Raw genomic sequence first — 27,772 nt, 5'->3', positions numbered from 1 at the left:
CCTTGTATGCATTTTAGTCTTAGTATGTTGCTATTGTGCCAAGTACTATAATGAAGCAAAAATATTCTACATCAAAGTGCATATTTGTATGTGATATAGTGTGAACATGCTTCTACCATACTGAATGATACGACATTTAGTAAGCTTTAGTAGATCCAGTGATGAAAATGTGAGTGTGTATACTACATGCTTTTAAATTTTCATTGGAGGGGGAGGATGATTGTTGTACATTGCTTTCTGCTAAAATGTAGTACCTGTTAACAATGTGTGAACACATTTGCGTGGCTACTGTTGCGTCTTTAGCACTTGCAAAGAAGAATGCCTTAGTCACTAAGACTACAAAGCATACTCAGCTGCAAGAAGCAACACCATTCAGAGCAGAAATACAAATTCATTTTGTGACAAGATGTCATAAAGATGAATACCAGTTGTGTCAAAAGCTGCTAACATGGAGTTCTTCAGTAAATGGGAGTAGCTTCAAGAAAGGGTGCAAATGTCCACAGAACACTATGTGACTTCTGTTTTATGTGAAGCAAAAACAAATATGAAATCATTTACTCCACCCAGTATTATGTATGCATACAAAAATAAAGTAGAATACAAGCAACATATTCATAATGCAATTCAAAGTGTGCATTCCAAACAAGAAGTTGTAGTGAGGAACACAATGTGATGGAAGCAGCTTCTGTGTCATGTCGTGTCCATATGATGTTTAGGTTTTGACATGTGCTGAGGCACAGTTATTTTACACTTGATTGTGGCTATATGGTCAAAATTGCAATATTTTGTTTTATAAGTAAATAATTATACATTTAAAAAGCAATCACAACACCATTTACAAAATTTTACACGACTTACCCAGCTACGAGTATTTACTCTTAATTATCAAGTGAGATTTCTCAAAAATATTACTTTGCATGGTCACCTAAAACACTTCATTTTTAAGGTGTGCACCTTATACTTAATGTCTGAGCCTCATAGTCTAGAAGCAAATGAAAAAGATTGTTATCTAAATTGTGTATTTCGAATTAAAAGTACAGATTTTCGTTCCATATTTTCTCATATTCAGAGTTCACTGCCAGGCCAGTTGGAACACCGCTGTCGTTCTCTGTTTCTGTGTTTTAACATGAGCCTTGCACTTCTGATATTTCAGTGTTCTGTGATGGCAACATCTTTTGCTCATGCTACTTTTTGAGCAGCACTGTTTGTTTTTTAAACTGGCATTGCTACTGCAGTGTCTCTAAAATTTGCAGTGTGAACAGTTCCACTAGGTCACCAAGCATCTCACTGTCCGTCGACTGTAGGAACTAACAGGCTAATCTATGCTATGTTTGACAATTCTCATACCCAATTTTGTCTGTCCCCCACTTACCTACATTGGACACAAAACTTGTCCTACAACAAAAACTACTGCATTTGCTGATAATTGTTAGTTTTAAAGGACACAAACACTGATGCTCTTGGTTGGAACAATTACAATCTACGTAGTGTTCCTCAATCGCTATGAGTTAACTTGGCTGTCAAAGTTTAAAGTCCTGTGAAGTTACAAAAGGTGAGTTGCTGGCAGTGAGAAGAGACAGAGTTCCATCTGGAAACCTCGGCTTCTATTTTTGTTTACTTCTGATAGGCTTCGGATGTGTCATAGGACTCCTCCATCAGAACTGCCTGAAAATTTCCACAGTAATTAGTCGTAAAGAGTTCAAACAACTTGCGTAGCTGCCGCAGGATGTTTCTTGTGACACAATCTCATATTTAACACCACCTGACATAGTTGCTGATTACACTTCCGTGGCAGGCAGAGAAACAAGACATATGTGGGCTCTTCTTCTGTAAGCCCATATTTTGTTTACAGGGTAACACTCCAAAACTGTATTAAAGGCTTTTCAGAAGTAGAGAAAAAAACATCAACTGTAGGCACATGTTCCATACTCTATATTTTTAAAGAGAGTATCATAGTCCAGCTATCTTTCTTGATTGTGCATTTATATTCTTTGAATGATTCTTACCTAGTTGTCCTTACATTGGTTTTTACTTTATTCATTTTTTTTTTTTTTTTTTTTTTGGGTTCAATAAAACTTTAGCTTTGTTTGAATGTGAAGCTCACTTTACATTTCTGGCACCATCCTAACATTATCATTGAATCATTGTGCCACAGTACCACACACAGCAGAAACTAATCTAGTATGTACTTTAGAACATTGTATGTAGTTTCCACACCCTCCAGATTTTGCTTTCAGTGTTTACCACCAGTTTCTTGATAATCAGCTACTTTACAACTTATTTTCCTCCTTCCTTAACAATTCTTCCAAAATCAGTAATTGTTGATGGTTTAGCAGCCTTCTGGTCACGACTTATTTCCATTTGTTCACTTAACTCAAAACTTCGAACATGTTTGTTATGAGGAGATGTAGGATGTCATCATTGCAAGTTTTTTTTCTCAACATACCACTCAAGGTGATACGTGAGGATCATGTTTTATACAATATCCCACACGTATCTTGGTGGTACATTGAAGCTGATTCCTGTTACTGCAGTGTAGTTGAGAAATTTGAATTTTGCAGACTCTTGGAAGTGTTCAGCCACTTTGGTATTCTCTGAAGATGGTTACCTTTTATGCCTGTCTTCACCAAATTATCTTTCATTCTGAACTGGTATTTATTTCACTGCTCAATACTTTTTTTTTTCCTTTTTTTCAGCAATAAATACACCAGCACTATTGCCATTCCGTTATTTTTCCAGTGTTTATTCCATTAAGAATTAAAGATTTTGCTATTTCTTATTTCTTTCTTTGATCAAATATCCATTCCAAGAACTATGAGGCCATTCCTAATGTTAACAAATGAGTGTAATTGCAGATTTTCACTCAGAATTTTCCTCCAGTCAACTAAAATCAGGTTTACATTTTCTTTTTCTCATCTGCAAAGACATAAATTTCCCGCTGTAATGAATGACTTTGTTACACGAGGTTTATCTTATATAAAGCCCTCCACGTGTGAACGTCACACATACTCCTATTGCCTGGATAGCAGCTTCTTGTGTATACTGTGTGCTTAACCAGTATTTTATAACGTGAAAGTGAACATAAGATCTTATCAGTACAGTAATGGGCTAAAGGATAGCAAATGTACTATTCTGCGTGGTAAGCCAGTTTCATAGTGTGCATAAAACAGTTTAAGAAGCATGTAATAATTCATAAACTTATCCAAATACAGAAACAGACAAAATAGAGAAAGGAAATTTCCAGTAATTATGCTGCATTGGCATCTAGAAACACACATCTAAATGGAAGTGGGGTAACATAAAATGAAAGTAGCCCAAATCTGAGCAGGGTTGGAGGAATCAAAATGAAAGTAATGAACATCTGCTTTTCAATAAGTGTATCTCCACCCCACCCCACCCCCCTACCTCTGCGTAATACATCTTCTAGTTTCTCCTGTTTCTGCATCTTCACTTTTAAACATTTGTAATAGCCAGCTTCAAATTAGTCTTGATTTGTTGATTTATTACTCTTCTGTTATTTGATTTGATTAACTGCCACTCTTTTCAGATAACAATGAACTTTTATTACATATATGTATGGTGTAAATCAAACAATGGAAAATTCATGATGAAATGTAACAATATTATGAAAAGGAAAGTTGCTACTCACCATATAGTGAAGATGCGAGTCACATATAGGCACAACAAATAGACTGTCACAAATAAAGCTTTCGGCCAGTAAGGCCTTTGTCGAAAATAGAATTAGCATCTCCTACTAACACTTTTCACTCCGTGCGGACAGTTTCCCTACATTTGTTAAATTTTAAATGAAAGTTTGGACATTTTTGCCTGGTGTACACAAGAAGGGGAAACCACCAAAACAATTACATCATAAATTACAAGCCTGGACAAACTGCCTGTGGGAACCCTGGAAATGGGGAAGTGAAGCTAACTACAGGCAAGTCCTGCTTTGCGGCATCACATTCAGTAATGCCTTATTAAGGCATTGCAGATCTTCAGTCTCTACCAGGATTTGCCCGAGCATTCCTTGCAGCTTGTAGGCACCCCTTTAAACGGAACACATCTAAAGGAACAAAAGTCTTCATTGGTAATTTTCTACACACCACGAGGGGTGTAGTCATAATTGTAAATTGGTATTAATAAATGGTACTCAGTTTAGAAAAAAGAACTATATCAGTTTGCTCATGGGGATTACATGGTGAGAATTGCTGGGCCGACGAGAGAAGACAACTTCATACTGTTGACACTTTCACATTGTGTTCATCATTCACTTTATAGGTTTGACTTACAAATTGTGTGTTTGTAGAAGGATGGAAGTTTAGAGGTTGACATCCTGCTGACAATGAATTGATTAGAGGCAGAGTACAAGTTCAAATTGTGGAAGGCTGAGAAATAAATGAACTGTGCACTTTCAAAGAAACCATCCCAGTATTCATCTTAAGTGATTTACAAAAACTGCATTAGGATGACCAGATGTGGACTGGAATGACATCCTCTCAAATATGATTCCATTGTCTACCCACTTAGTGGTAAATTTCAGAATCCTACAACAAAACACTCTTTTAATGGAGTGAGCATCGTATTTCTCAAGTAATATTTAAACTCATCTTTCTGGTGTACATAACACTAACATCTTTGTTCTGTTAATGGGTCTCAGTAGTTGGAAGCATGTGAACTCATGTGGTTATCGCATAGCTACAACATAAATTTTAGACGTAAATTTGTGCAACAGGCAAAGTACCGAGCTTCTGTGTTTCATTGTAGAGAACAACGCAGAGTATTCTAATGGTGAAGCCAGTAGCACGCAGTTTCTTCATAAGATCCTGAATGTAAAACTTCCAAGAAATCATTCCATTGAGATATGAATCCATCTAGACATTAAAATTGGCCTTATGTAGTAATTTTTTAATATTAGGATGTTACAGAAGACAGAAGTTATCTTTTTCAGGCACATAGCGCCACATGGATCGGGCCAACCATGGACCAAGCCGACACTCAGCTTCCCCTCCCCCAGAATTATTATGAGCTCCATTTATTCTTAGGAATTTGGAACTTTAACTGGCATCATCTGCCACAAGCAGTAGACTTACAAGCACCCCTCACCGACGTGCTGGTGGGACCTAACAATGAAGGGAGAAGGAAGACACATTCGAACTTGCTAAGGATTTCTTTGCACACACAATCTCATTGGCCCACCTCATTCCAGATGCACAACTCTCACTCACCACTGATGCAAGTGACACCACGATTGGTGCTGCACTGCAACAGCTAATTGCCAGAGGGGTACACTCCCTTCATTTCTTCTCACGGAAACTTGCATCCCATCTGTCCAAATGGTCAGCCTTTGACTGAGAAATTCTCACTATTTTTGAGGTATTGAGATAATTTCGTTAAGATGTCGAGGGCAACATGTTATGATTTTTACAGACCATGAACCACTTGTTGATGCTTCACAGCATCCGTTGAAGGATGTCATCCCTCCACGGTACTGACAAATGGACCTTATCCCACAGTACATTGTGGATATCTACCAGCTACATGGGGCCGACAGTGTCATTGCCAACTACGTATCACGAATCAATATCATTTCCCTCCAACTTGAGATTATGAGGAACTAGCCACCAACCAGTGTAATGATGAGAGCATCGCAGAATTGATGTGCAATGATGCTACTGGCTTACAAATTGCACAGCGCACTGTTCCGGGGACAAACACTAAACCTCTCTTAATAGGATCTGTCTGTTGATGCCACAAACCATGTGTCATGCAATTTTAAACCATCTCCACAGGAAGCCTCACCCGGGTGTCAAATGCGCAGTCTGGCCCATTACAGAATGCTTCGTGTGGCCCAACATCAAGTAAGACTGCCACACCTGGACACAGGAATGTGTACTGTGCCAATACAATAAAGTTGGAAGACATGCTCAACCACAGTTGGTCATTTTGAAATTTCAATTGCCATGTATACATTGATTTTTGTTGGCCCTCTCTTGAACTCAGAGGGATTCAAGTATCTACCATCAGTGGTAGACAGAGAGTCCCGGTGGGTGGAAATGGTCCCCCTTAAAGACATCATGGCAGAGTCTACCAGCTACTCCTTTATAGAAACATCGGCAGCACATTTCAGCACACCAAACACGATAACTACAAACCAAGGGCACCAGTTCAAGTCAACACTGTTCAGCACGCTGTGTAACCTCTGTGGAATGAAATGCAACTGCACTACAGCCTATCAGTCAAAGAGTAATGGGTTAGTTGAAAGATGATATGGCACAGGTCTCTCAAAGCCATCCTTATGTGACATGGCAGATTGTGGACCAAAGCTTTAATTAAGTTACTACTTGATGTCTGAACTGTCTTCAAAGAGGGCCTACAAATGTCTCAGGCCGGAATGCAGTATGGGAAATCACTGGTGCATTCTGGCAGTTTTGTTATACCCTGAGCATATGGACCTTCCAACACTAGTTCAACACATTAAATGTCCTGAATGAAATTTTCACTCTGCATTAGAGTATGCACTTACATGAAACTTTATGGAAGATTAAAACTGTGTGCTAGGCTGAGATTCAAACTTTGGACCTTTGCCTTTCGCAGACAAGTGCTCTATAGACTGACCTACCCAAGCACAACTCATGACCTGTCACAGCTTTACTTCCACCAGTACCTAGTCACTTACCTTCCAAACTTCACAGAAACTGTCAATCGACTAATATCGATTAGGACATGCATAACTGGCGAGCAAGGAGAGGAACATCTATACTTTGGTGTCTTTGACTTGTTCACATTCTGAGCAATGATATCTAGTGGATTAGCTACTGTGTCAAGTTTCATGAATAAAATATGTGTGCAGTTAACCACTTTAACTCTGTTTCTGGGACATTCCCTGTCACCTGGTAGGGCATACTTCCACAAACTTAAACAATCAAATTATTTCATAAAATGAAACTAACAACGTGGAAAAGATAGATTGCTACTTACCATAACGAAGACACGTCATGTTGCAGATAGGCACGATTAAAAGACACTCACATGTAGCTTTTGGCTACAGCCTTTGTCAGTAAGGAGAGACACCCATACAACATTCACATACACACCCAAGCAAGCATACCTCATGCACACGTGACTGCCAACTCCAGCATCTCAGGCCTGAATGCAACATCACGTGGTGGGGAAGGGGTAGGAGAAGGGGAAGAGCAAAGGATAGTAGTGTATTGCTGGGGAGAGAGATGAATGCTGTCTGGTGGAGTGTGCAGGGACTGGACTACAACAGCTGCAATGCCAGGAGATTTTGGGGCAGGGAGGTGGGGTAAAAAGGAGTGAGAAGTTATAAGAGCAGGGAAAGATGGCTGGATGCATTGGCAGAGGGCTGCAAATAAACAGAGTGTGAGACAATAATGGGGAGGAAATGATAGGACATAGAGGGTGGAAACTATTGGGTGGAGGGTGTGGGGACAGTATGTTACCATAGGTTGAGGCCAGGATAAGTATGGGAATGGAGAATGCATTGTAAGGATAATTCCCAACTCCCTGCCACAAAGGATCATATCCCTGTGGTAGACTTGTGCAAAACCTGCCCAATCGACCCACCCAGCACTCCTTTTCCAGTCGTGTCACAGGTTCATCCTACCCCATAAGGGGCTGAGCCACCTGTGAAAGCAGCCATGTCATGGCCTATGGTTTTAGACTGAGTTTTTAATATGTTTCTCAGTGGTTGGCTTTTCCTTTTGTTTTCTCTATGGTCGGCCAACCACTGTCACACACTGTGTGATTTTAATTTGTTTTGTCTGATCTCTGTCTGAGTCTCTCTTGTCCTGTGTCGTCTGCCGTCTTTTCTGTTGTTCGTTTTTTATTCTCTGTGGGTGATTTTCGTTTTTTGGAAAAAGGGACCGATGACCGTCGCAGTCTGGTCCCTTTAACCCCCACAAACCAACCAACCATTTTCCAGCTCTGCTGCAGCCATTGCACGGCTTTTTATATTGGTATGACTACCAACCAGTTGTCCACCAGGTTCATTGGCCACTGCCAAACTGTGGCCTCGAGCAAACTGACCACCCTGTGGCACAACATGCAGCTGAACAAAACACACTTGATTTCAATGGCTGCTTCACAACCCGGGTCATCTGGATCCTTCTCTCCACTCTCCGCTTTTCTGAACTGCACAGATGGGAGTTATCCTTACAACACTTTCTTTGCTCCCTTAATTACCCTGGCCTCAACCTACAGTAACATACTTTCTCCATACCCTCCACCCAACAGTTTCCATCCCCTATGTCCTATCATCTCCTCCCATTCTCGTCTCCCACCCTGTTTATTTGCAGCCGTCTGCCAACTCATCTGCCCATCTTTCTCCACTCCTCTCATTTTCTGTTCCTTTTTTCCTCAACTCCCTGCCCCACAACCTCTTGACGCTGCACCTGTTGGAGTCTAGTATCTGCATGCTCCACCAGACAGCACTCGTCTCTCTTCCCACCTGTACACCCCTCCTATGCCTCCCCTTCCCCTTCCCATCCCATTTCCCCTTACCCTACCCTACCCTCCCCTTCCCATCCCATTTCCCCTCCCCCTTCCCCAACCCATCCAGATCACTGCTTACATTCTATGTGGTGTTGCATTCTGGCCTGAGATGCTGAAGTTGGCACTCGTGTGTGAATGAGGTGTGCTTGCTTTTGCGTGTACGTGAATGTCTTTACTGGTGAAGGCTGTGGCTGAAAGGTACATGTGAGTGTCTTTTAATCGTGCCTGTCTACAGCTTGACGTGTCTTCTGTATAGTAAGTATCAATCTATCTTTTCCACATTGTTGATATTCCTACCTGGAGTTTCCATTGTTTGATAAAACTAAATTAGATACTTACTGTTGTCAGCATTTCATTTGGTGCTGCAGTTACGTCACACAAAATGAGTGAATGATATTTTTGTTGAATACTTTCCTGAAACCAAACTGTGAGTTTGAATGAAAATAATTTGCGCTGATGGTCTCAAAAATCTCAGGAAGCACTAATAACAAAAGGTCAGTCTATAATGGACTGTTTATCTCTCACTCCCTTTTCATGAAGATAATATTGCTAATGACTGTTTTAACCTGTCTGAAAACTGACCACATCTCAATGTGAGTTTGTAGTGGTAACTGAGTACAAAAATTACACTTGGCACACAGATGTTCTTGAGTTAGCAACTGATTCTGACTTCTTGCCTCCACCTCACCCTTTTTTTCTGCAACTTGCACAGCTTTTTGGTGACACAAACATTCTGTCACAAATAAACTGTTATAATGCATGACATTTCATTGTGAGAAGTATTTCAACTGTACATATTTTAAGAAAAGTTTGTTTTTATAGGCTCAGTTCCATGACACAAATTCTGATGACTAGCTTTGATTGTAGTTAATGATCGATCATCTTCAGATCTGAGTATTCAGAGTTTGCGATTGGTCAATATCTTCAGGGTGAAAGTTATCAGCAAGGAATTACAGAGTAAAGAAATTCTAACATACCAGCATCAGACACTTGATAAATGTTTATATTGCTATGTAACATATTCAGCAATCCTTTATTGTACATTAACTTCAGGCTGAAAACTTTTGCCTAAATTATTTTGGTTGATGACTAGTAGCGAACACTCAGATTTGAAGATGGCCATTATATATGACTGAAACTAGTTGTCAGTCATTTATGTCTTGAAACTGAGGCTGTAAGAATAAACTTTTCTTACACTAAACTTTGATTCATGGCAGATCTTATAGTTGCAGTATTTAGCTAATAGCTTCCATTTTGTTTACTGTAGAAAGACTACATTGGTATGTTAACAAGCAAACTAAGTTCAGCTATATTTGATCTCTAAAACATTAAACCTCTGGTAACAGATGATCTTATGGAAATGGTGTATTTATCATATTCTAATGCTATTATGAGCTATGGAATGGAAATATGTGTCAGCTGAGTCAATACAAAAAAGATGTTTCAATCTGCAGAAAGTTACCGTCAAAATAATGGCTAATCTAAGAAGACCAGATAGCTGCAGGCCACTATTCAAAAAACCTAAAATTTTAACTTTCTACTGTTTGTACATGTATAAAATACTATTGTTCACATGGGCACATGAAAACAAATTCAGTAAAAATGAAGCTATACATATCCATGCTGCCAGTTAATAGTTCCACAACACAACACAGCATAACTTGAAAGAAGTGCTGCTTATATGGCAATAAAAACTGTATAACTGTTTACCATTTCAAATTTCAAATTTTAACTTGAAAGAGAAATTTAGGCTAACAATAAAACTATTGCTTATGGAAAATCATTTCTATTCAGACAGTGAAGAGATACTAAGTTCAAAGAATTGGAAATAGACATACAACTTAACAGAATTAAAATGTGCATGGATGGATAGCAAACTCAAGATATGTTCTTATGTGTGGTAGAATAGAAATAAAATCGTATAGGTTGACTGTACAGTAGATGTGAATTTTGTGTGATACTGTTGTATTTAAAAATTATATACACTGGTAATTACATAGTGTATGTGATAATTATTGTGTTAAACTGACAATGCAAATATGTACTTGGATCTGATCCATACATATACATCGCAAGCTGTTCGTGACTGTAATGCAAGTTTCTGGCAATTCAGTAGTATATTAAAAGAAGGAGTATAAGCTGTTGGTATGATGTCTCCTTATAACACACAACACAACCGACAATTCTTGATAATCAAATAAAATACTGATTTTAGTATTGGTAAAACACAATTCTGATGCAATTGTTTCCTAATAATTATTTCAGGATGAAACTGTGGGAGACTATAGGATCCTTGAAGGAAAATTTTTGTCACCATTTGTGAAGCACCTGCCCAACATTTTGCCTAAAGAAGCAGAAACTGCCTATTTTCAGGCTGTTCTCCCAGCTGAATGGCAATCAAAGCAATACAGACCAGTATGCATACATTTGGCTGGTACAGGTGACCATGTAAGTTGCAGAACAGATGTCATTTTAAACAATATAATGAATACTGGTAATTATAAATTAAAATGACTATTCCTCAGGGATACTGGAGGAGAAGACAAATAATGGCTAAACCACTTATAAAGGAATCTGGTATTGGTGCTGTATTGCTGGAGAATCCATTTTATGGCCAGCGAAAGCCTAAGGATCAAGTGTAAGTTATCTAGTATTTTAGCCCACATTAGAAATTATTTCATCACCATGACCTAAATGTTCATATTTCCTGTTTCAGTCGTTCCAGTCTCCATAATGTTTCTGACATATTTGTTATGGGTGGTTGCCTGATACTAGAATCTCTGGCAATTCTTCACTGGTGTGAGAAGTCTGGGTTTGGACCCCTTGGTTTAACTGGAATATCAATGGGAGGACATGTAAGTATACTGGCTACATCATGTATTCTGAAGCTTAATAAATGTGTAATGAAAAAGAAACAATAAAAAATGAAACTTCAATGATAAATGAAAATACAGAAAAATTACTTACATGCGTGAAAGACAGTGCAAATCAACGTCCATGCATTAAATATATTGCTTGCACATTAATTGATGAATAAACCATTCTGTGGCATCAAGTCATACTGTCATAATCTTATATGTAAACCGAAAGTGGAGGAGAGAAAAAGGAAAGGAAAGGAAAGGAAAGGGAAGGGATTACTGATGTCAGTTGCATCAGAACAATTAAATGGAATCAGTGGTGATGAGTGAAAATGTGTGCCAGGCTAGTATTTGAACCCGGGATCTTCGGCTTACTAGGCAGATGCGTTAGCCCCTGCACCATCCAGTGAAGTTGTTAATCCCCACCCCGATTTTTGAAGCTTTCCCATTGCATCCAAATGTCTCATGTTGGTGGTTACATGCAAATGTCGCACATGATGTAATGATCACAGTTCATCACATTTGCCAGTTGTCAAGTACATTGACATGAATCATTCTGGATTAATGCATTTAAACAATCTTCATAAAACCCCAAAGTTCTTCCTGAATGTGGACAGTCACTAATGTCAAAATGATCCTCCTTAAAAAAAGAGAACCATTTTCTTGTCGTGCTCTGTCCAGTGGCATTATCCCCATACATGGCACAAATGTCTCTGGATGCCTATGCTGCTGTCACCCCTTTATAGAATGCAGACAGAATAACATGTAGGAAATGTTTCTGTTTTCTCCACTTGGCGCTCCATTTTCTAGCACCTACAGTTCCACTCACTATATCCAAATGAGAATGTATAAACTCAAATAAAAAAAGTGAACTACAAATATAAAATTATAATCAATAAATAAACCCATAGCAACCATAATACTAACATGCAAAACAAAAATGCTACAAACTTATGTACCAACCTATTAAAAGTGTAAGAGGAGAGCTTCTGTAAAGTTTGGAAGGTAGGAGACTAGATACTGGCAGAAGTAAAGCTGTGAGGACCGGGCGTGAGTCGTGCTTTGGTAGCTCAGATGGTAGAGCACTTGCCCGCGAAAGGCAAAGGTCCCGAGTTCAAGTCTCGGTCGGGCACACAGTTTTTCTCTTCTACTGAACAAGTGCCCATATCTCTTGTGGTATACATTTTATATCCCATGTTTACAAGGCTTCTTTACTTCCGATGATCATTTCTGTCATATCTCTGAGTTTTGACCATTCCTCTGTGGATATCCTGTGTCTTATTAATACTGTTGCATCAGACAGATAATATAAAATTAGTAAAAACTTAACATAAATTATATTTGTATTGCATCTACTGAATATTTGTTGGTGCCAAGTATTGTTGTGATGTTGTTGTTGTTGTTGTTGTGGTCTTCAGTCCAAAGACTGGTTTGACGCAGCTCTCCATCTGACTCTATCCTGTGTGAGCCTCTTCATCTCCCAATAACTACTGAAACCCACATCTTTCTGAATCTGCTTAATGTATTCATGGGCCTCTTACATGACTTCCAGTTGGAGGCATTTGGGAACCATGATTCTTGGCCCGAGACTAGTTGTTGAACACAGGACCCCATCCTCTAAACAAAACTGCCACTGTGTCACATACCTCTTGTAATCTGCATCTGAAGCCTGTGCTTTTCACCATTCTGCTGCATTGCAACCTACTGCTTCTAATACCGCTACCTTTCTGCTAAGACAATCTGCATTGGGGTGTTTCTTCCCCAGTTTATGAATGACTTCAAAGTCCATTTCAGAGAGACATAGGGATCAATGCGACAAATGACTTGATGTGTGTCTTTTATCCCAAATAACCATTTGAGAGCAGCATGGTCCGTGGTTATCTGGAATTTATTCCCATACAGATAGCACCTGAAATATTTTAAACCATAGATGATACTCAATAACTCCTTTTCTGTTGTTGAGTAATTCTTTTCTGCCATATTTAATTATCTGAATTCTGGTCTGGATGTGTAGGCTACTGGATGTTCTGCACTGTTAATGTTTTGACCAAAAACTGCACTGATAGCATGTCCAGATGCATCGCATGACAGGATGAATTCTTTGCTGAAATCTGTGTAGATTAATACAGGACTGTGTGTTAATTTGTATTTCTGTGTTTCCAGTGCTGTGTCACATTCTGTTGTCCAGTGAAATTTAGTACCTTTTTTCAATAACTGCATGAGAGGTCATGCTATTTCTGCATAGTCTTTTACAAACTTTCGATAATAATTTGAGAGACCTAGAAACTGCTGTACTTCTTTGGTAGACTGTGGTGTTCGAAAATCTTTAACTGCAGCTATTAGCCATGGATCAGTTTGGATACCGTGTTCACTGATAAGATGGCCTAAATATGTTACTTTCTTTAATGTGAACTGACACTTTTCCAAATTTAATGTTAATTTAGCATCTCTGAGATGTTGGAAAACTTCTTGTAAGCAAATCGCATGCTCTTTGATGTCTTTTAAAAATACGAATATGTCATCGAGGTGTATCATACATTGTCAGTTTTTAATCCATGTAACACACCGTCTAGCAATCTTTGGAATGTTGCAGGGGCAGTCTTTATTGTGAAAGGTATTCTTAAGAATTGCCAACAACCTGAAGGTGTGGAGAAAGCAGTTTTATGTCTGTCCTCTAGTGCAACTTCTATTTGATGGTACGTGCTCCTCAAGTTGGCTGTAGAGAAATATTTACTGTTGCTGAGATGGCAGTGGTATCTGTGATATTCGGTACTGGATACATGTCTGAAATTGTTTTGCTATTTAAATGCCTGTAATCATGGCAGAATCTATAATGTTTTGCACTGTCAGCAGTTTTTTTTAGCACAATTATGTTTGCACTGTATGACGAATCTGAAGGCTCTATTATACCATCCTTTAACTGCTGATCTGTGAATTCATCAAGTATTGGTTGTAACTGGTGAGGAACTCTGTATGGTCTCCTATAAACTGGGGCGTTATCTCTTGTTGGAATCCTGTGTTGTGGGACGTTTGTTGCTGGTAGTTGTCCCTCTGAACTAAACAGGTCGTGAAACTCGCCCAACACTGCTTCTATCATATCCTGTTCATTTCCTTTTAAGTGTGATATCTTCTGGCACAATGCAGTTTTGTAGGCAGCTGATTTGTCACTATTGTCTACATCTGACCGATCAGAATCTCCCTCCTCTAAGGCACTTATGTTAGCTAATAACATTCCCTTTCATAACTCCTTGTCTTCTGCCCCAAAACTATCTACAGGGTGTTACAAAAAGATACGGCCACACTTTCAGGAAACATTCCTCACACACAAATAAAGAAAAGATGTTATGTGGACATGTGTCCGGAAACGCTTAATTTCCATGTTAGAGCTCATTTTAGTTTCGTCAGTATGTACTGTAATTCCTCGATTCATCGCCATGATTTCATACGGGATACTCTACCTGTGCTGCTAGAACATGTGCCTTTACAAGTACAACACAACATGTGGTTCATGCACGATGGAGCTCCTGCACATTTCAGTTGAAGTGTTCGTAAGCTTCTCAACAACAGATTCGGTGACCGATGGATTGGTAGAGGCAGAGCAATTCCATGGCCTCCACGCTCTCCTGACCTCAACTCTCTTGACTTTCATTTATGGGGGCATTTGAAAGCTCTTGTCTATGCAACCCCGGTATCAAATGTAGAGACTCTTCGTGCTCGTATTGTGGACGGCTGTGATACAATACTCCATTCTCCAGGGCTGCATCAGTGCATCAGGGATTCCATGCGACGGAGGATGCATGTATCCTCGCTAACGGAGGACATTTTGAACATTTCCTGTAACAAAGTGTTTGAAGTCACGCTGGTACATTCTGTTGCTGTGTGTTTCCATTCCATGATTAATGTGATTTGAAGAGAAGTAATAAAATGAGCTCTAACATGGAAAGTAAGCATTTCTGGACACATGTCCACATAACATATTTTCTTTCTTTGTGTGTGAGGAATGTTTCCTGAAAGTTTGGCTGTACCTTTTTGTAACACCCTGTATATGCACTGGTATTTTCTGTATTCCATCAATTGTTGCAGCACGATCTATACTCCTGCACACAAAACAATGTGCTGTATCTAATTCATCATTTTCCTCTAATAGTTCCACTAGGCATAGTTTTTTTGCAGGTAAAGCAGCATTAATGTCCATCCAAAGTAGCTTTCCTGTACCAAATGGTATTTTATCCCATGAATCTATCTTCAAGAACATTGCTCGCAGTTAAGTTGATTCCTCTTTCCGGGGAGAGGGATCTTATGGCTGAGCGTCCTTGGCACCTGTGTCACCCAATCGAAACAATGTTCCGCTAAGCTCCACTGTTTGCTGCCCAAAGTTGATTATGACATGATGTTTATTTAGGAAATCTAACCCAAGAATAGCATCATATTTGTCACTGCCTTTGATGCAACTTCCAAAACTCCTGCAATTTTAAACACCCTCAATGTGAAATGTCAGTGACATACAGCCTACTGAATGTATATCACCTCCACCTACACCACTTAACTTATATCTTGGAGGGTCATATCTCCTCACCTCAGTGCACTGTTTACTTATGACTGACATGTGAGCCCCAGTTTCGACTAATAGTCTATGTGTTTTACCATTAATAGTGCCTGGAAACCAGCACTCCACCTTCGCATGCATTCTAACAGTGTGGAATTTTAAAGAGAACGCCTGGTGGTAGTTCCGGGGTTCCCATTCCTGTTTAACGGACCCCTGTTTGCAATTTTCCCAGTACTGCTACACTCAAGATATGTATGGCCCATCCTTAGACAATTTGTACACTGTGGTTGGTGACAGCTTTTTGCTATGTGTCCCTGCCGATCACATCTGAAGCAATAGACCCCGGGGAAAATACATTTTTTCTTTCTTTGCACCTCATCGCGGCTTCCGTTTCCTCTAAAGCTGTAGCAAATTCACTGCATCAGTTAAATTCTTCGGAAATTCTGCGCTAACATGGCACAATGTTTCGGGTGGCAATCCTCTCAAAAAAGTATCTAAGGCTCTATTCTCTGCTTGTTGTAGAGTATACATATTGGCTTCATCACTGCCTGAGAATTGGCAAGTGTTACTATTAACCTTTCGTATTCTATCCACAAAGCTTTCTATTGTTTTTTTGTGCCTTCGGGACTTTGTGTTCAACTGCACCGTATAAAAACAGCAACTGTTCTGCTTTTTAAACCCTTTGAGCAAACCTTGTTTCAATTGTTCAAAAGTTAATGCATTTTGTAACTCCTCATGATATAGTACATCCACCTTAGCTTCCCCTATTAACCCTAACTTTGACATTTGCAACATCTGTTCATCTGACCAAGAACCAAGTTTAGCGGCTTTTAACAAATAAGCAAAAAATGCTTCTGTATCCTCGCTTGGCTTGCCAGAAAAGGGAGTCACGAGGGTGGCTGCTGATAAATCTAGTATGGGAGAGGTTGCACTAGATGTCGAACTATTGACTCAACAATTCATTATTTTCAGACCGCAGTTGGGCTACTTGATTAAGTAGACTCTGAATAATGTCGTGGGTGGGAACTCCTTGTGTCTTACTGTCATTGTAATCCTTTCGTGTTTAACAAATGGTTATTCCCACAAATATACTTCCTATGGCAACAAGAACATAGAAACAGCTATATAACAAGTAACATTAGAAATTTAATTACAATTTTGATCAAAAGAAACATCTAACACCCCCTGAAAAGAAATTCGCTAGTGTCAAATTTGTTTGAAAAAATGAGAGCTTTACATCATTTGTTTTTTACACCGCAAAAGCATTACTTGCAAAGGAAAAAGTCTGGAACCAATTTGCACTCACAAGTGTACTGAAATACTGTCTGCTGTTCACGGGCTGTCACTGATGATGGCATTATGAATTTCTTGTACCACAAATTCCCTATCACTTACCCCTCAAAATAGAGCCAAGGTTATCTGACACCAAAAGTAGCAGATCAGGGTTTAGTGACTAGATATTGAGCATCAGTGCCAGAGGGTAGCAAAGGTCATTATTTTGTCAGTGATGGTGGGAAGAAAGTGACACTTTGAGGACGGTGGAGTGGCCTCTTTCCTCAGCTCAGTGGGTGAGGTGTGAGTGAAACATTGGTGGTTCCACTAACAGTCATTTATTGAGACATAAGACTCTTAAAACAAACAGACTAATACATTATCTTTTGACTCGCTCAGCTCCTTGTGGCTGCAGAATGGCAGAGTCACAGTGTGTACATTCCAGTAAGAGCTGATATGGCAAAAGTTCGTATTGCAGCGGCACGCCAACAGCATATTCTTCCCTCAGCACCACGCCCGTAACTCTCTGCAGTGGTTGTGCATCCTCCTTCTTGTGAATTCGCTTGTTGCGTATTAACAAGCAGCTACGGCACGATGTGGAGTGCTCCATTCTGAAATCGAACTAGTGACCCTCAGGTGTGATGTCTTCTGGTGGAGTTCATCAACCTCTAAGTTGACAGGTGGCCTATTTGGTGACGCCACAGTCCTTTCATCCTCGCCAGTCACCTTGGTAAGTACCACACGAACTTCTTTCTGGTGACATCTGGGATGGCATCCTCTGCGTTGGCCTAGTGGCCCGGTACTGACATCTTCTGTTGAGCAGCATAGCAGCTAAATCGTCGTAGCGGATTATGTCGTCCACTGACTAACCATCGGGCCATCCATCCAGCCGACATTTCATCATATCTTCTCTCTCCCCTCAAAGGACCTTCCAAAGAACCACCTCACACCCATTTGTCGGAGGTATTTATTCATTGTTTTTTACAACATCGCTAAGTTTCTTGGGTGGCGACTGACTCTGCAGTTGTTGATCTATGCTGCTCACATTGGGCAGAAACGTGACCAATGTTGACACACTTGCCAGCTTTCCAGTGTTTTACCTCCATTCTGGTGTGGTCGTCTCCCCTGCATCGCCATATGTGTCACACACCTGAGTTCAGTAAATTGACAGTTCCAGGAGCATTGACCACTGATGTGCAAAGAGTGCTGGCCGTTGTTCTACTTGGAAGCATTGCCCATCTGCTCAGTCATTGATCTGTCGAATTACTGACTGCTGCTGCACAAACTCTGCTGATCATTGGCCTTCTCAAGTTGGTCAGAAACATGACCAGTGTCACACATGTGTCGACCTTCTTTGTTTGACTGCAGCCACTTCCGAATGTTGTGGCTTAGTGTGTCAAAGTCTCTAAAATTTTCACTTAACCTCTAATAAGTCTTCCTGCTTTGAACAACCATAAATAACATGTAATTATTATAAACAATTATTATACACTCTACGTTTCTAACGGAATGCCGTCTACTCCTTAGGCCTTGTTTCAACTTAGGACTTTCAGTGCTCTGTCAAATTCTTCACACAGTATCATATCTCTCATCTCATCATCATCATCTACATTCTCTTCCCTTTTATAATATTGCCCTCAAGTACATCTCCTTTGTATAGATCCTCTATATACTCCTTCCACCTTTCAACTCTCCCTTCTTCCCTTAGGACTGTATCTCCATCTGAGCTCTTGATATTGATAGAGGCAGTTCTCTTTTCTTCAGAGATCTCTTTTTAATTTTACTTTATGTGATACCTATCTTTCCCCTAGCGATATACACTTTTAAGTCCTTACATTTGTCCTCTAGCCACCCCTGCTTAGTCGTTTTGCACTTTCTGTCAGTCTCATTTTTTACTTGTTTGTTTTCCCTTTTGCCTGTTTCATTTACCACATTTTTGTATTTTCTCCATTCATCAATTAAATTCAATAACTCTTGTGTTACCCAAGTACTTCTAGTAGCCCTTATCTTGTTACCTACTTGATCCTTTGGTGCCTTCATTATTTCTTCTCTCAAAGCTACCCATTCTTTTTCTACTGTATTCCTTCCCCCTGTTCTTGTCAATCGTTCCCTAATGCTCCTCCTGAAACTCTCAGCTACCTGGTTCTTTCAGTTTATCTAGGTACCATCTCCTTAATCTGTGACCTTTTTGCAAATCTCTTCAGTTTCAATCTACAGTTCATAACCAATAAATTGTGGTCAGAGTCCACATCTGCCCCTAGAAATGTCTTACAGTTTAAAATATGGTTCGGAAATCTCTGTCTTACCACTATATAATCAATCTGAAACGTGCCGGTTTCTCCAGGTCTCTTCCACATATACAGCCTTCTTTCATGATTATTAAACCAAGTGTTAGTGATGATTAGGCTCTGTGCAAAATTCTACTAGGCATTTTCCTTTTTCATTCCTTCCCAACAGTGCATATTCACCTACTATTTTTCCTTCTCTTCCTTTTCCTACTATCTAATTACAGTTCCCCATGACTATTAAATTTTTGTCTCCCATAACTATCTGAATAATTTCTTTTATCTGATCATGCATTTCTTCAATCTCTTCATCATCTGCAGAGCTAGTTGACATATAAACTTGTGATGTTGTACTGGGTGTTTATTGGCTTTGTGTCTGTCTTGGTTACAGTAATGCATTCACTATGCTATTTGTAGTAGCTTATCTGCGTTCTGATTTTCTTATTCATTATTAAACCTACTCCTGTATTACCCCTTTTAGATTTTGTGTTTGTAACCCTGTATTCACCTGACCAGAAGACCTGTTCCTTCTGCCACCGAACTTCACTAACTTGTGATATTTATCAGAATTAAATAACTATCTTTTTTGTAAATAGTGATATTAACAATTCAGCTTCTAAGTAATTAATATAGTTATAATTAATATAGTTACCTTAGAAAGCATTTAAAAACTAATAATCTTTCCAGTATTAGTGCTTCCTTTTATCACGTTAGTTTACAAGACAGTACCACTATGGAGTGCAAAACAGAACAAATAGCTCATGATACTCTACACCTCCCTTGAACGCCTGTTGTTTGGCATTAATCATTCTCATGAGGTTAACAGATGGTTTTAAAGGTGTGACACTACACAGTTTCTAAAAAGATTTGTAGAATATACTATTATCAGTCTTCCCCCATATTATGTTTTTGTAAACTCCGCAGAATCAGCAATGAAAGGAATATATGGAAAAAAAAGTCTGTAAGAAGGGACAGGATGATAGGTCATGTATTTTGATCTCAAGGAATAACTTCCATGGTATTAGCATGAGCTCTGGAGGGCAAAAACTGTTCAAGACAATATGTATTTGAATATAGGACATGTATTATGATGTCAAGGAATAACTTCCATGGTATTAACATGAGCTCTGGAGGGCAAAAACTATTCGAGACCATATGTATTTGAATATATACAACAAATAATTGAGGATATTGGGTATTTGTGGTACTCTGAGGTGCAGAGATTGGCACAGGAAATGAAGTCATGGCTGGCTGTGTAAAATCAACTCCACAACATTTCCTCGGCACAGTTGCATGACATCTTCATTGAAGTAGCTGAGCAATTGCTTTTTAGGAAACATTGCAGAATCTACATAATGCCATCTAATGGCAAACCCTAGAGCCAGTTTCAAGGGCCTCAGCTATCCTGGTGTAGCATCCAGAGTAACATAATTCACTGTCTTTGCCTTAATGAGATTGTTTTACTCATAGTGTGATGGCAGTTGGTGAATAATAGGATCTGTTTCTTCATGAAGTATACAGAACATAAGTAGATCTTATCTACATCTGTATCTATATCTAGAACATATCCAGAACATGTCTACATATGCGTATGGGATCTGTACTTTTTATAAATTGTTTTTTTAACTTGTACTTCCCCCTTCATTTTGTGTGTATAACATGGATAAAACAAGCTGCTTCAGATCTTTTTCATGAATTTAACAGAAGATATTTATTTTCTGAATGTATTTAAAGCTTAATTCCACTCCAATAGTTGATTGTTAAATATACTTTATTGTTGCCAAAATATGTAAAATGAGGGAAAGGCAACCACCTACCTATAGAGAACTGGCGCGTGGTGCACAGAAATGCGTAACACAAAATAGTTAACTCTAGCGCTCAAGCTCTTGCTCTTTTTCTAGTGAGAGTACACATATTTACATACACAACCATGCACACACACACATGTACGTGCTGGCAGTAGCAAGAGTCTTGCTGCTACTGTGGGCATGTACATTATGGTGCGTCTATCTCTGTAGTTGTATATGGGAACGTGTGTATTTTTGCTAAAAAAAAGGGCAAGAGCTCAATGCTGAATGCTGTTTCCTGTTATATGTCTTTGTGCTCACCACATCGGTCTGCTATAAGTGACTGATTGCCTTTACTTGACTTTATTTTATGTATTGCTCCATTCAGTAGTGACTTTTTTATCTTTAATCAAAATAAATTTTTTTCACGAGTGATTGTTTTATGATGTACCACCATGCTGAATAGTCTTAATAAGGGAGGCTGTGTTTAAATTGTGCTTTAGTCTGCTCATTACTCCTTCCCTCCTTCCAAAACCTATTGACCATCACCATCATCAGTATTTTCCAAGTAATGAGCCAAATAGATGACCTTAAGAATATTGTGAGGCATTCCCAGACCCATTCCACATAACAATAAACTTGTGTAGGAATAGGCTCCATGGAGCTAAACTTTGAATTTGCATTGTGCTTTTGCTTATTTCCAAGTAACTGAGAGGTTTAATGACTCAAATGTTGTTACTCTTAATTTTTATAAATGAGCAATCCTTATTTGACATCGATGACTTCCAGTGAGACAGACTTAATCACAGATACTTGGTAATAGTGTGGGTAAGTCAAAGGGTATAGATCCCATCATATGTTAGTGATATGCATGTCATATAACTATTTTCTGTTCATTTATAAAATAGGTTATCTGACAGCTAATTATGCAATTTTGTTCCAAAAATTATACGTGGCTTCGTTGATCAAAGTGAGATAATTTACAAGTGGCATAGTTGATAAAAAAAAAGGTTGATTCTGAAAGATTCTAAGAACATTCACTTCCTGTATGTTCCAGTTTCTGCTAACCTGTGCCTTGGAATGTCAAAACAAGCTTTAGTTATGGTGTCATAGTGAAGGATTTCTTTCCCTGAAACTCATTCTGTATTGTTGTTCCTAACATAAGAGTATAGAGACATGAATACATGAATGTAGATGTTTAAAACTGTTGTTACACTAAGCTTTATTAAAAGGGGACAGCAGGGGACAGCGTTGCTCTATAGAACATTACTTACACAACAAACTAGTAAAATAAAATTTTGAAACTCTCTCTTCTCAACATGTTCCTTAATACTACAACAGCAAATGGTTCCACTTAATTTCTCATGCTCAGCATTCCTCTTATTTATCAGATGGTTTTAAAGCACTGCTTTGGTACATCATTTGGAAATTTGTCTTTGCAACAAAAGTTTCCCCTACAGCTTCTCAGGAACACATTGTTAAAACTATGCTTATACAAAAACCACATATGGCACTACCAGACACAAGATATTTGTTAATGGTTTCACTTATTCCCTTTACTTCAAAGCTGATTAAAGATAGACTTCTTGCAATGCTATGCTTCCTTGTACCTCTTCTCAACCAAAACAGCTTCCCTTGCCTTGTGGCACTTTATAATGTGAATTTAATCTTTATGATTTCTTACACAGTTTGGCTGGTTTTAGCAGTCACTCTCAGCTGAAACAGTCTCCCTAATTTCAAGGATGTGCTGCCAAAGAACAATTACATGACATTTCCTCTTTCCTTCAGTGCCTTTAACATTGCCAGTATAATCAAATTTAAAAACCTCCTAATCCTCAGGCACACATTCCCAGTAGCATTCTTACTTGTTGGCCCAACTGTTAGCCTTACAAGCGTGTTTCCCCTTTCTTCTCTTTCTCCCTCCCCCTTCTGAGGAGGTAGTGCAATCACAGGTGGCAACAAATCTGTGTCCTTAAGAAATAAATGTATCCCTGTTGTGTCATTATCTACGACTTTTACAACACAATTAACATTATCAATAGCTTTCTGTGTATCCTTGCAGTATCTAAAACAAAATTACCATCTGTAGTTCCAATCTGCATGGCACAGAAATAATTGGAACATGCAATTCCTTGTAGATATGGCCCAACTCCACAGCCTCTCCACAACACCTATTATTACCCAACAGGGTAGATACTACCACGCCTAAACTATTACCATCCATGTTGCTATTCAAACACTCATTTGTTTCAGTACAGCTCACATTCTCTGTGTCTGGCCCTATAGATAATTCATATTCTGCATTATCACAAGGTATTGCAGTTAGTAATTTGATATTACTCACTATTGAAGTACACCATTAACTTCTTTCTCATTACTACCTACATCCGCACATTTAACGTATTAAGATTTTGCACAAATTTATTGTCAGACAACCATGCCGGTCCCTGTTTTTAATCCACTTATCATCCCATTGTTGCTGCCTCTTCTCTACATACATTGGAGTAACTCGCCATGCAAAGCCCACTTCTTTCCCTTCTTGACCATTTGCGTTTCCTGCTCCCAAAGCAATGTTTTTTTCCTTCTCAACCTTTATTTTCTCTGCTATATCTGCCAGCTCTGCTCTCACACAAGCTATCTGAGCTGCTAAAATTCACAATGTTTCTCCCCCTCCCCTCTGTGGTGCCAATAATGACATGTTTAATCCTCCATCAGTCACTCCCCCCCCCCCCCCCCCAAAAAAAAAAAAAAAAAAAAAAAAGGGAGAGAGAGAGAGAGAGAGAGAGAGAGAGAGAGAGAGAGAGAGAACGAAATGCAATGACGCGAAGAACCATTAAGTATATTTCTAACATAACAGTTTTTCTGAATGGCTGACCATGCCTGCTACTTTACATGTTTCACAACAATGAGCCGTGCTGCTTGGTATAGCAAGATACAACCATGAGCATCAGCATGCCAACTGAAAATGGTATGTGCCCACTCCTGGCAATGGCCAGTAATGTTGTAGGCCTGCACAAGCTGGATGACAGTGACACTGTAGCTGGGCAGCAAGCTGGCTCAGGTTCAAACTCACAGCCCATCAGGAAGTTCGACGACAACAGTAGGTATTCACCTAACAGGACAGAAGTGATGTCTTCCCCCGAACAGAGTGGAAGCTACAAGTTGACTGCCTGCATATTTCAGCTCAGGTGAGACCCTGCAACCACAGTGGCAAAGTCCATTTATGGTGGATGGTTGTGTCATTTGTGCTGCAAGTTGTTATCATCAGCTGGCATAGAATGTGCTGCATGCCATACTGTATGTCCTTGTATGTTGCTGGATACAACAAATATCTAAGAATAAGGGTCTGATTTGGGGGAGATATAAGTGAGCCGGCCGCTTGTAATGACTCATTTGCCCTGGTTTGCTTGTTTAGTCAGCACCTCCAGAAGCCATGCGTGAGCTGTAAGAAATTGCAAGTTTGGCTTTGGAGGATGTTGGCTACCATCTTTCATGGCATTGGCTTACTGAATGAGTGTTCTTTCTCTCTTGCTGAATGATGCCTGGTCTTCTGTCTGACAACCGCTTCTCCATCTATGATGTCATTCTGCTGATCAATGCTTGAACATTTCATGACCTCCACCAAATCCATGATTCAACAAAAAGAAACATGCTATAGAACAGCAAATGATTTACACATTACGTGTTCTCCCAGTTATGTTAAGGCTCAGTATGAATTCCTAAAACTTTATTACTTTACTTTTCTACAAGTTCTGGTAAAAAGGAAGTAAATGGTTTGCATTATCAAGGTACTATTTATTGTGACAGATCAATGTGTGACTGATTTTTCAACCTTGAACTGTATCCTTAAGCTATGACAAATTTCACACAGTAGCAGTGCTAGATAACTTAGCAGTGTAATACATCATAAAAAAATAGTTTCATAGTAATGCAAGCACACATGTTCCATTTCCATCAATTTCATCTGTTCTTAAACTAACCTAACAGAAGGTGTTGGAATTTTGTTTGGTTTACAAAGGGGTTTATAACTGAGCCCAGTGGTTTGTGCATCACATTATCAGGAACTGAAATTTTATCACACAATGTAAATAAAGTTGTATCATCTGTACGGCTGATGACAGACTAATACACTCCAGACACAAAAAAAAAATGAAGCATCTAGAAGGGAAGAAGGAAATGAAATGAATCTTCACAGGTGGATTATCGAATTGAGTAAAATTACAAAAAACGATCTTATCAGTATGAAGTTGGAACCCTTTGGCCTGGATGCATGAACTGATTTCATTGGGAATGATATCATAAACCTGTTGTATCCTCTCCTGAAGCAAATTGGCCCACAGCTGTTGCAATTGGTCCTCGATGTGTCCCCCATACTGGCACGGGGACGAAGTTGACTCTGAGTTGGTTCGAGACAAGTTCTATCAGGGATAGATCTGTGGATCTTTCTGGCAATTGCAATACCTCAACATCATGCAGATGTTTCATAGAGACAAGTGCCATGTATGTACAAGCATTTTCCTGTTGAAAAATGTCACCAAGATACTGTCAAATGATGGGTTACTCATGAGGGAGCAAGAAGTCGTATTGTAGCATCAGTGTCCTCAGACACTACCAGTGTGTGACCTTAAAGTTACACCTCATACCTCCCCATACCATGATGCCAAGTGTAACACTGCTGTGTCTCTCCCTATCAGTGAAAGAAGAGGTTACCACCATACTTGCAAATGATTATTATCTAGTATAGTTAAAAACTACAATTCATAGCTGAACACAGTGTGATGGTATTCATCAGTGGTCCATCCTTCCTGATCACAGTACCATTCCAAATGCAGCTTTTTGTATTGTGGTGTTAATGGCACCCTACGCAGAGGACAGTAATTCTCTGCTTCTAGTCTCTGACCAATGGTTCAGGATAATACGGGATGTTGCAAGGAGTCCATTACTTGTTCTGATATTACAGGCACAGATGCAAAGCAGTTAAGTTATACTTGGCGTACAACAGGGCTGGTGCACAGTAAGGGAAATCTTCTCTTGTGATGGTCAGACATGCTGAACTGGAAGCTTGATGACGAAAATGCTTCCCGTCACATTCCCATTCAGTCCAATATTGAGCCACCGTTACACCCTAATCTTGATATCACACAATTCAACCAGCTGGCCAAGTGATGACACTTTCAAACTCTTTTCAGATGCTAATAGCGATGTCTCACACTAGTTTGTGGCATCTCTGTGTCCTTCACAGTGGTTACTTAACATTTGTTGCTGTTCAAACTTTTCGTACACCCTACCAGGTCTGGTAACAACACTAAACACAAACAGCACTAATGCACTCCGGTGGCTATTCTACTTGACAGAGTTGCAACTTGAATCAACTACATACTCACCAATGGTACCTACATGCATGATGTTATATTGACATCTGTCCAAGTCTTTTAGGTGCTTCATTTTCTTGGTCAAGCACTGCATTTCATGGAATAACTCATTTATGTTGTTGTTGTTGTTGTCATCTTCAATACAAACTCTGGTTTCATGCAACTCTCCATGTTACTATATTGTGTGCAAGCCTCTTCATCACCAAATAACTACTTCAACACACAAGAGTGGTTCAGTAAGAACTCCCTGTATTTTACCCCTGCTACCTTCTGAATTTCAGAGAGAGCATTCCAGTGAACTTTGTCAAAAACTTTATCTAAGTCTACAAATGCTGTAAACATAGATTTGTCTTTCCTTAGCCTTTCTTCTGAGATAACTTGTAGAGTCAATATTGCCTCATGTATTCCTTCATTTCTCTGGAATCCAAACTGATCTTCCCCGAGGTTGGCTTCTACCAGTTTTTCAGTTCCCCTATAAAGAATTAATGTTAGTATTTTGCAACCATGACATATTAAATTGATAGTTTGGTAATACTGTCAGTGCTTGCTTTCCTTGGGATTGGACTTATTATATTCTTCTCAAAGTCAAGCCAGGTGGAAGAGCTCTGACTATCAGTAGTTCTGACAGACTGTCAGTAGTTCTGATAGAATGTTATCTACTCCCAGAGCCTTATTTCGACATAGGTCTTTCAGTACGCTGTCAAATTCTTCATGCAGTGTCATATCTCCCACCTCCTCTTCATCTACATCCTCTCCTTTTTCTATAACATTGTGCTGAAGTACATTTCCTTGTATGAAGACCCCCTGTGTACCCCTTCTACCTTTCAGCTATCCGTTCTTTGTTTAGGCAGGTTTTCCATCTGAGCTCTTGATATTCATACAGCTGCTTCTCTTTTCTCCAAAGCCATTTTTAATTTTCTTGTAGGTGGTATATATCTTTTCCCTAGCAATGTGTGTGTGGATGTGTGATCTTCAGTCCAGAGACTTGTTTGATGCAGCTCTCCATTCTACTCTATCCTGTGCAAGCTTCTTCATCTCCCAGTACCTAATGCAACCTACATCCTTCTGAATCTGTTTAGTGTATTCATCTCTTGGTCTCCCTCTATGATTTTTACCCTCCACGCTGCCCTCCAATACT

General features: G+C 39.3%; 1 protein-coding gene across 2 annotated transcripts in view; it reads left to right on the top strand.

The window, feature by feature from the left end:
* The window catches only part of LOC126095738 (protein ABHD18), a 182,846-nt gene that overhangs the window by 37,424 nt on the left and 117,650 nt on the right, over positions 1-27,772 (top strand). For both annotated transcript variants that reach the window (XM_049910507.1, XM_049910506.1), the window contains exons 3-5: positions 10,780-10,962; positions 11,040-11,152; positions 11,231-11,369. In XM_049910507.1, the coding sequence (XP_049766464.1) occupies positions 10,780-10,962; positions 11,040-11,152; positions 11,231-11,369 (435 nt within the window). The remainder of the gene's footprint in view (positions 1-10,779; positions 10,963-11,039; positions 11,153-11,230; positions 11,370-27,772) is intronic.

Source organism: Schistocerca cancellata, chromosome 8, assembly GCF_023864275.1.
Source record: "Schistocerca cancellata isolate TAMUIC-IGC-003103 chromosome 8, iqSchCanc2.1, whole genome shotgun sequence".
NCBI classification, from domain to species: domain Eukaryota; kingdom Metazoa; phylum Arthropoda; class Insecta; order Orthoptera; family Acrididae; genus Schistocerca; species Schistocerca cancellata.
The sequence above is the reverse complement of the archived record's forward strand: the minus strand, read 5'-3'. Positions and strand labels throughout refer to the sequence as shown.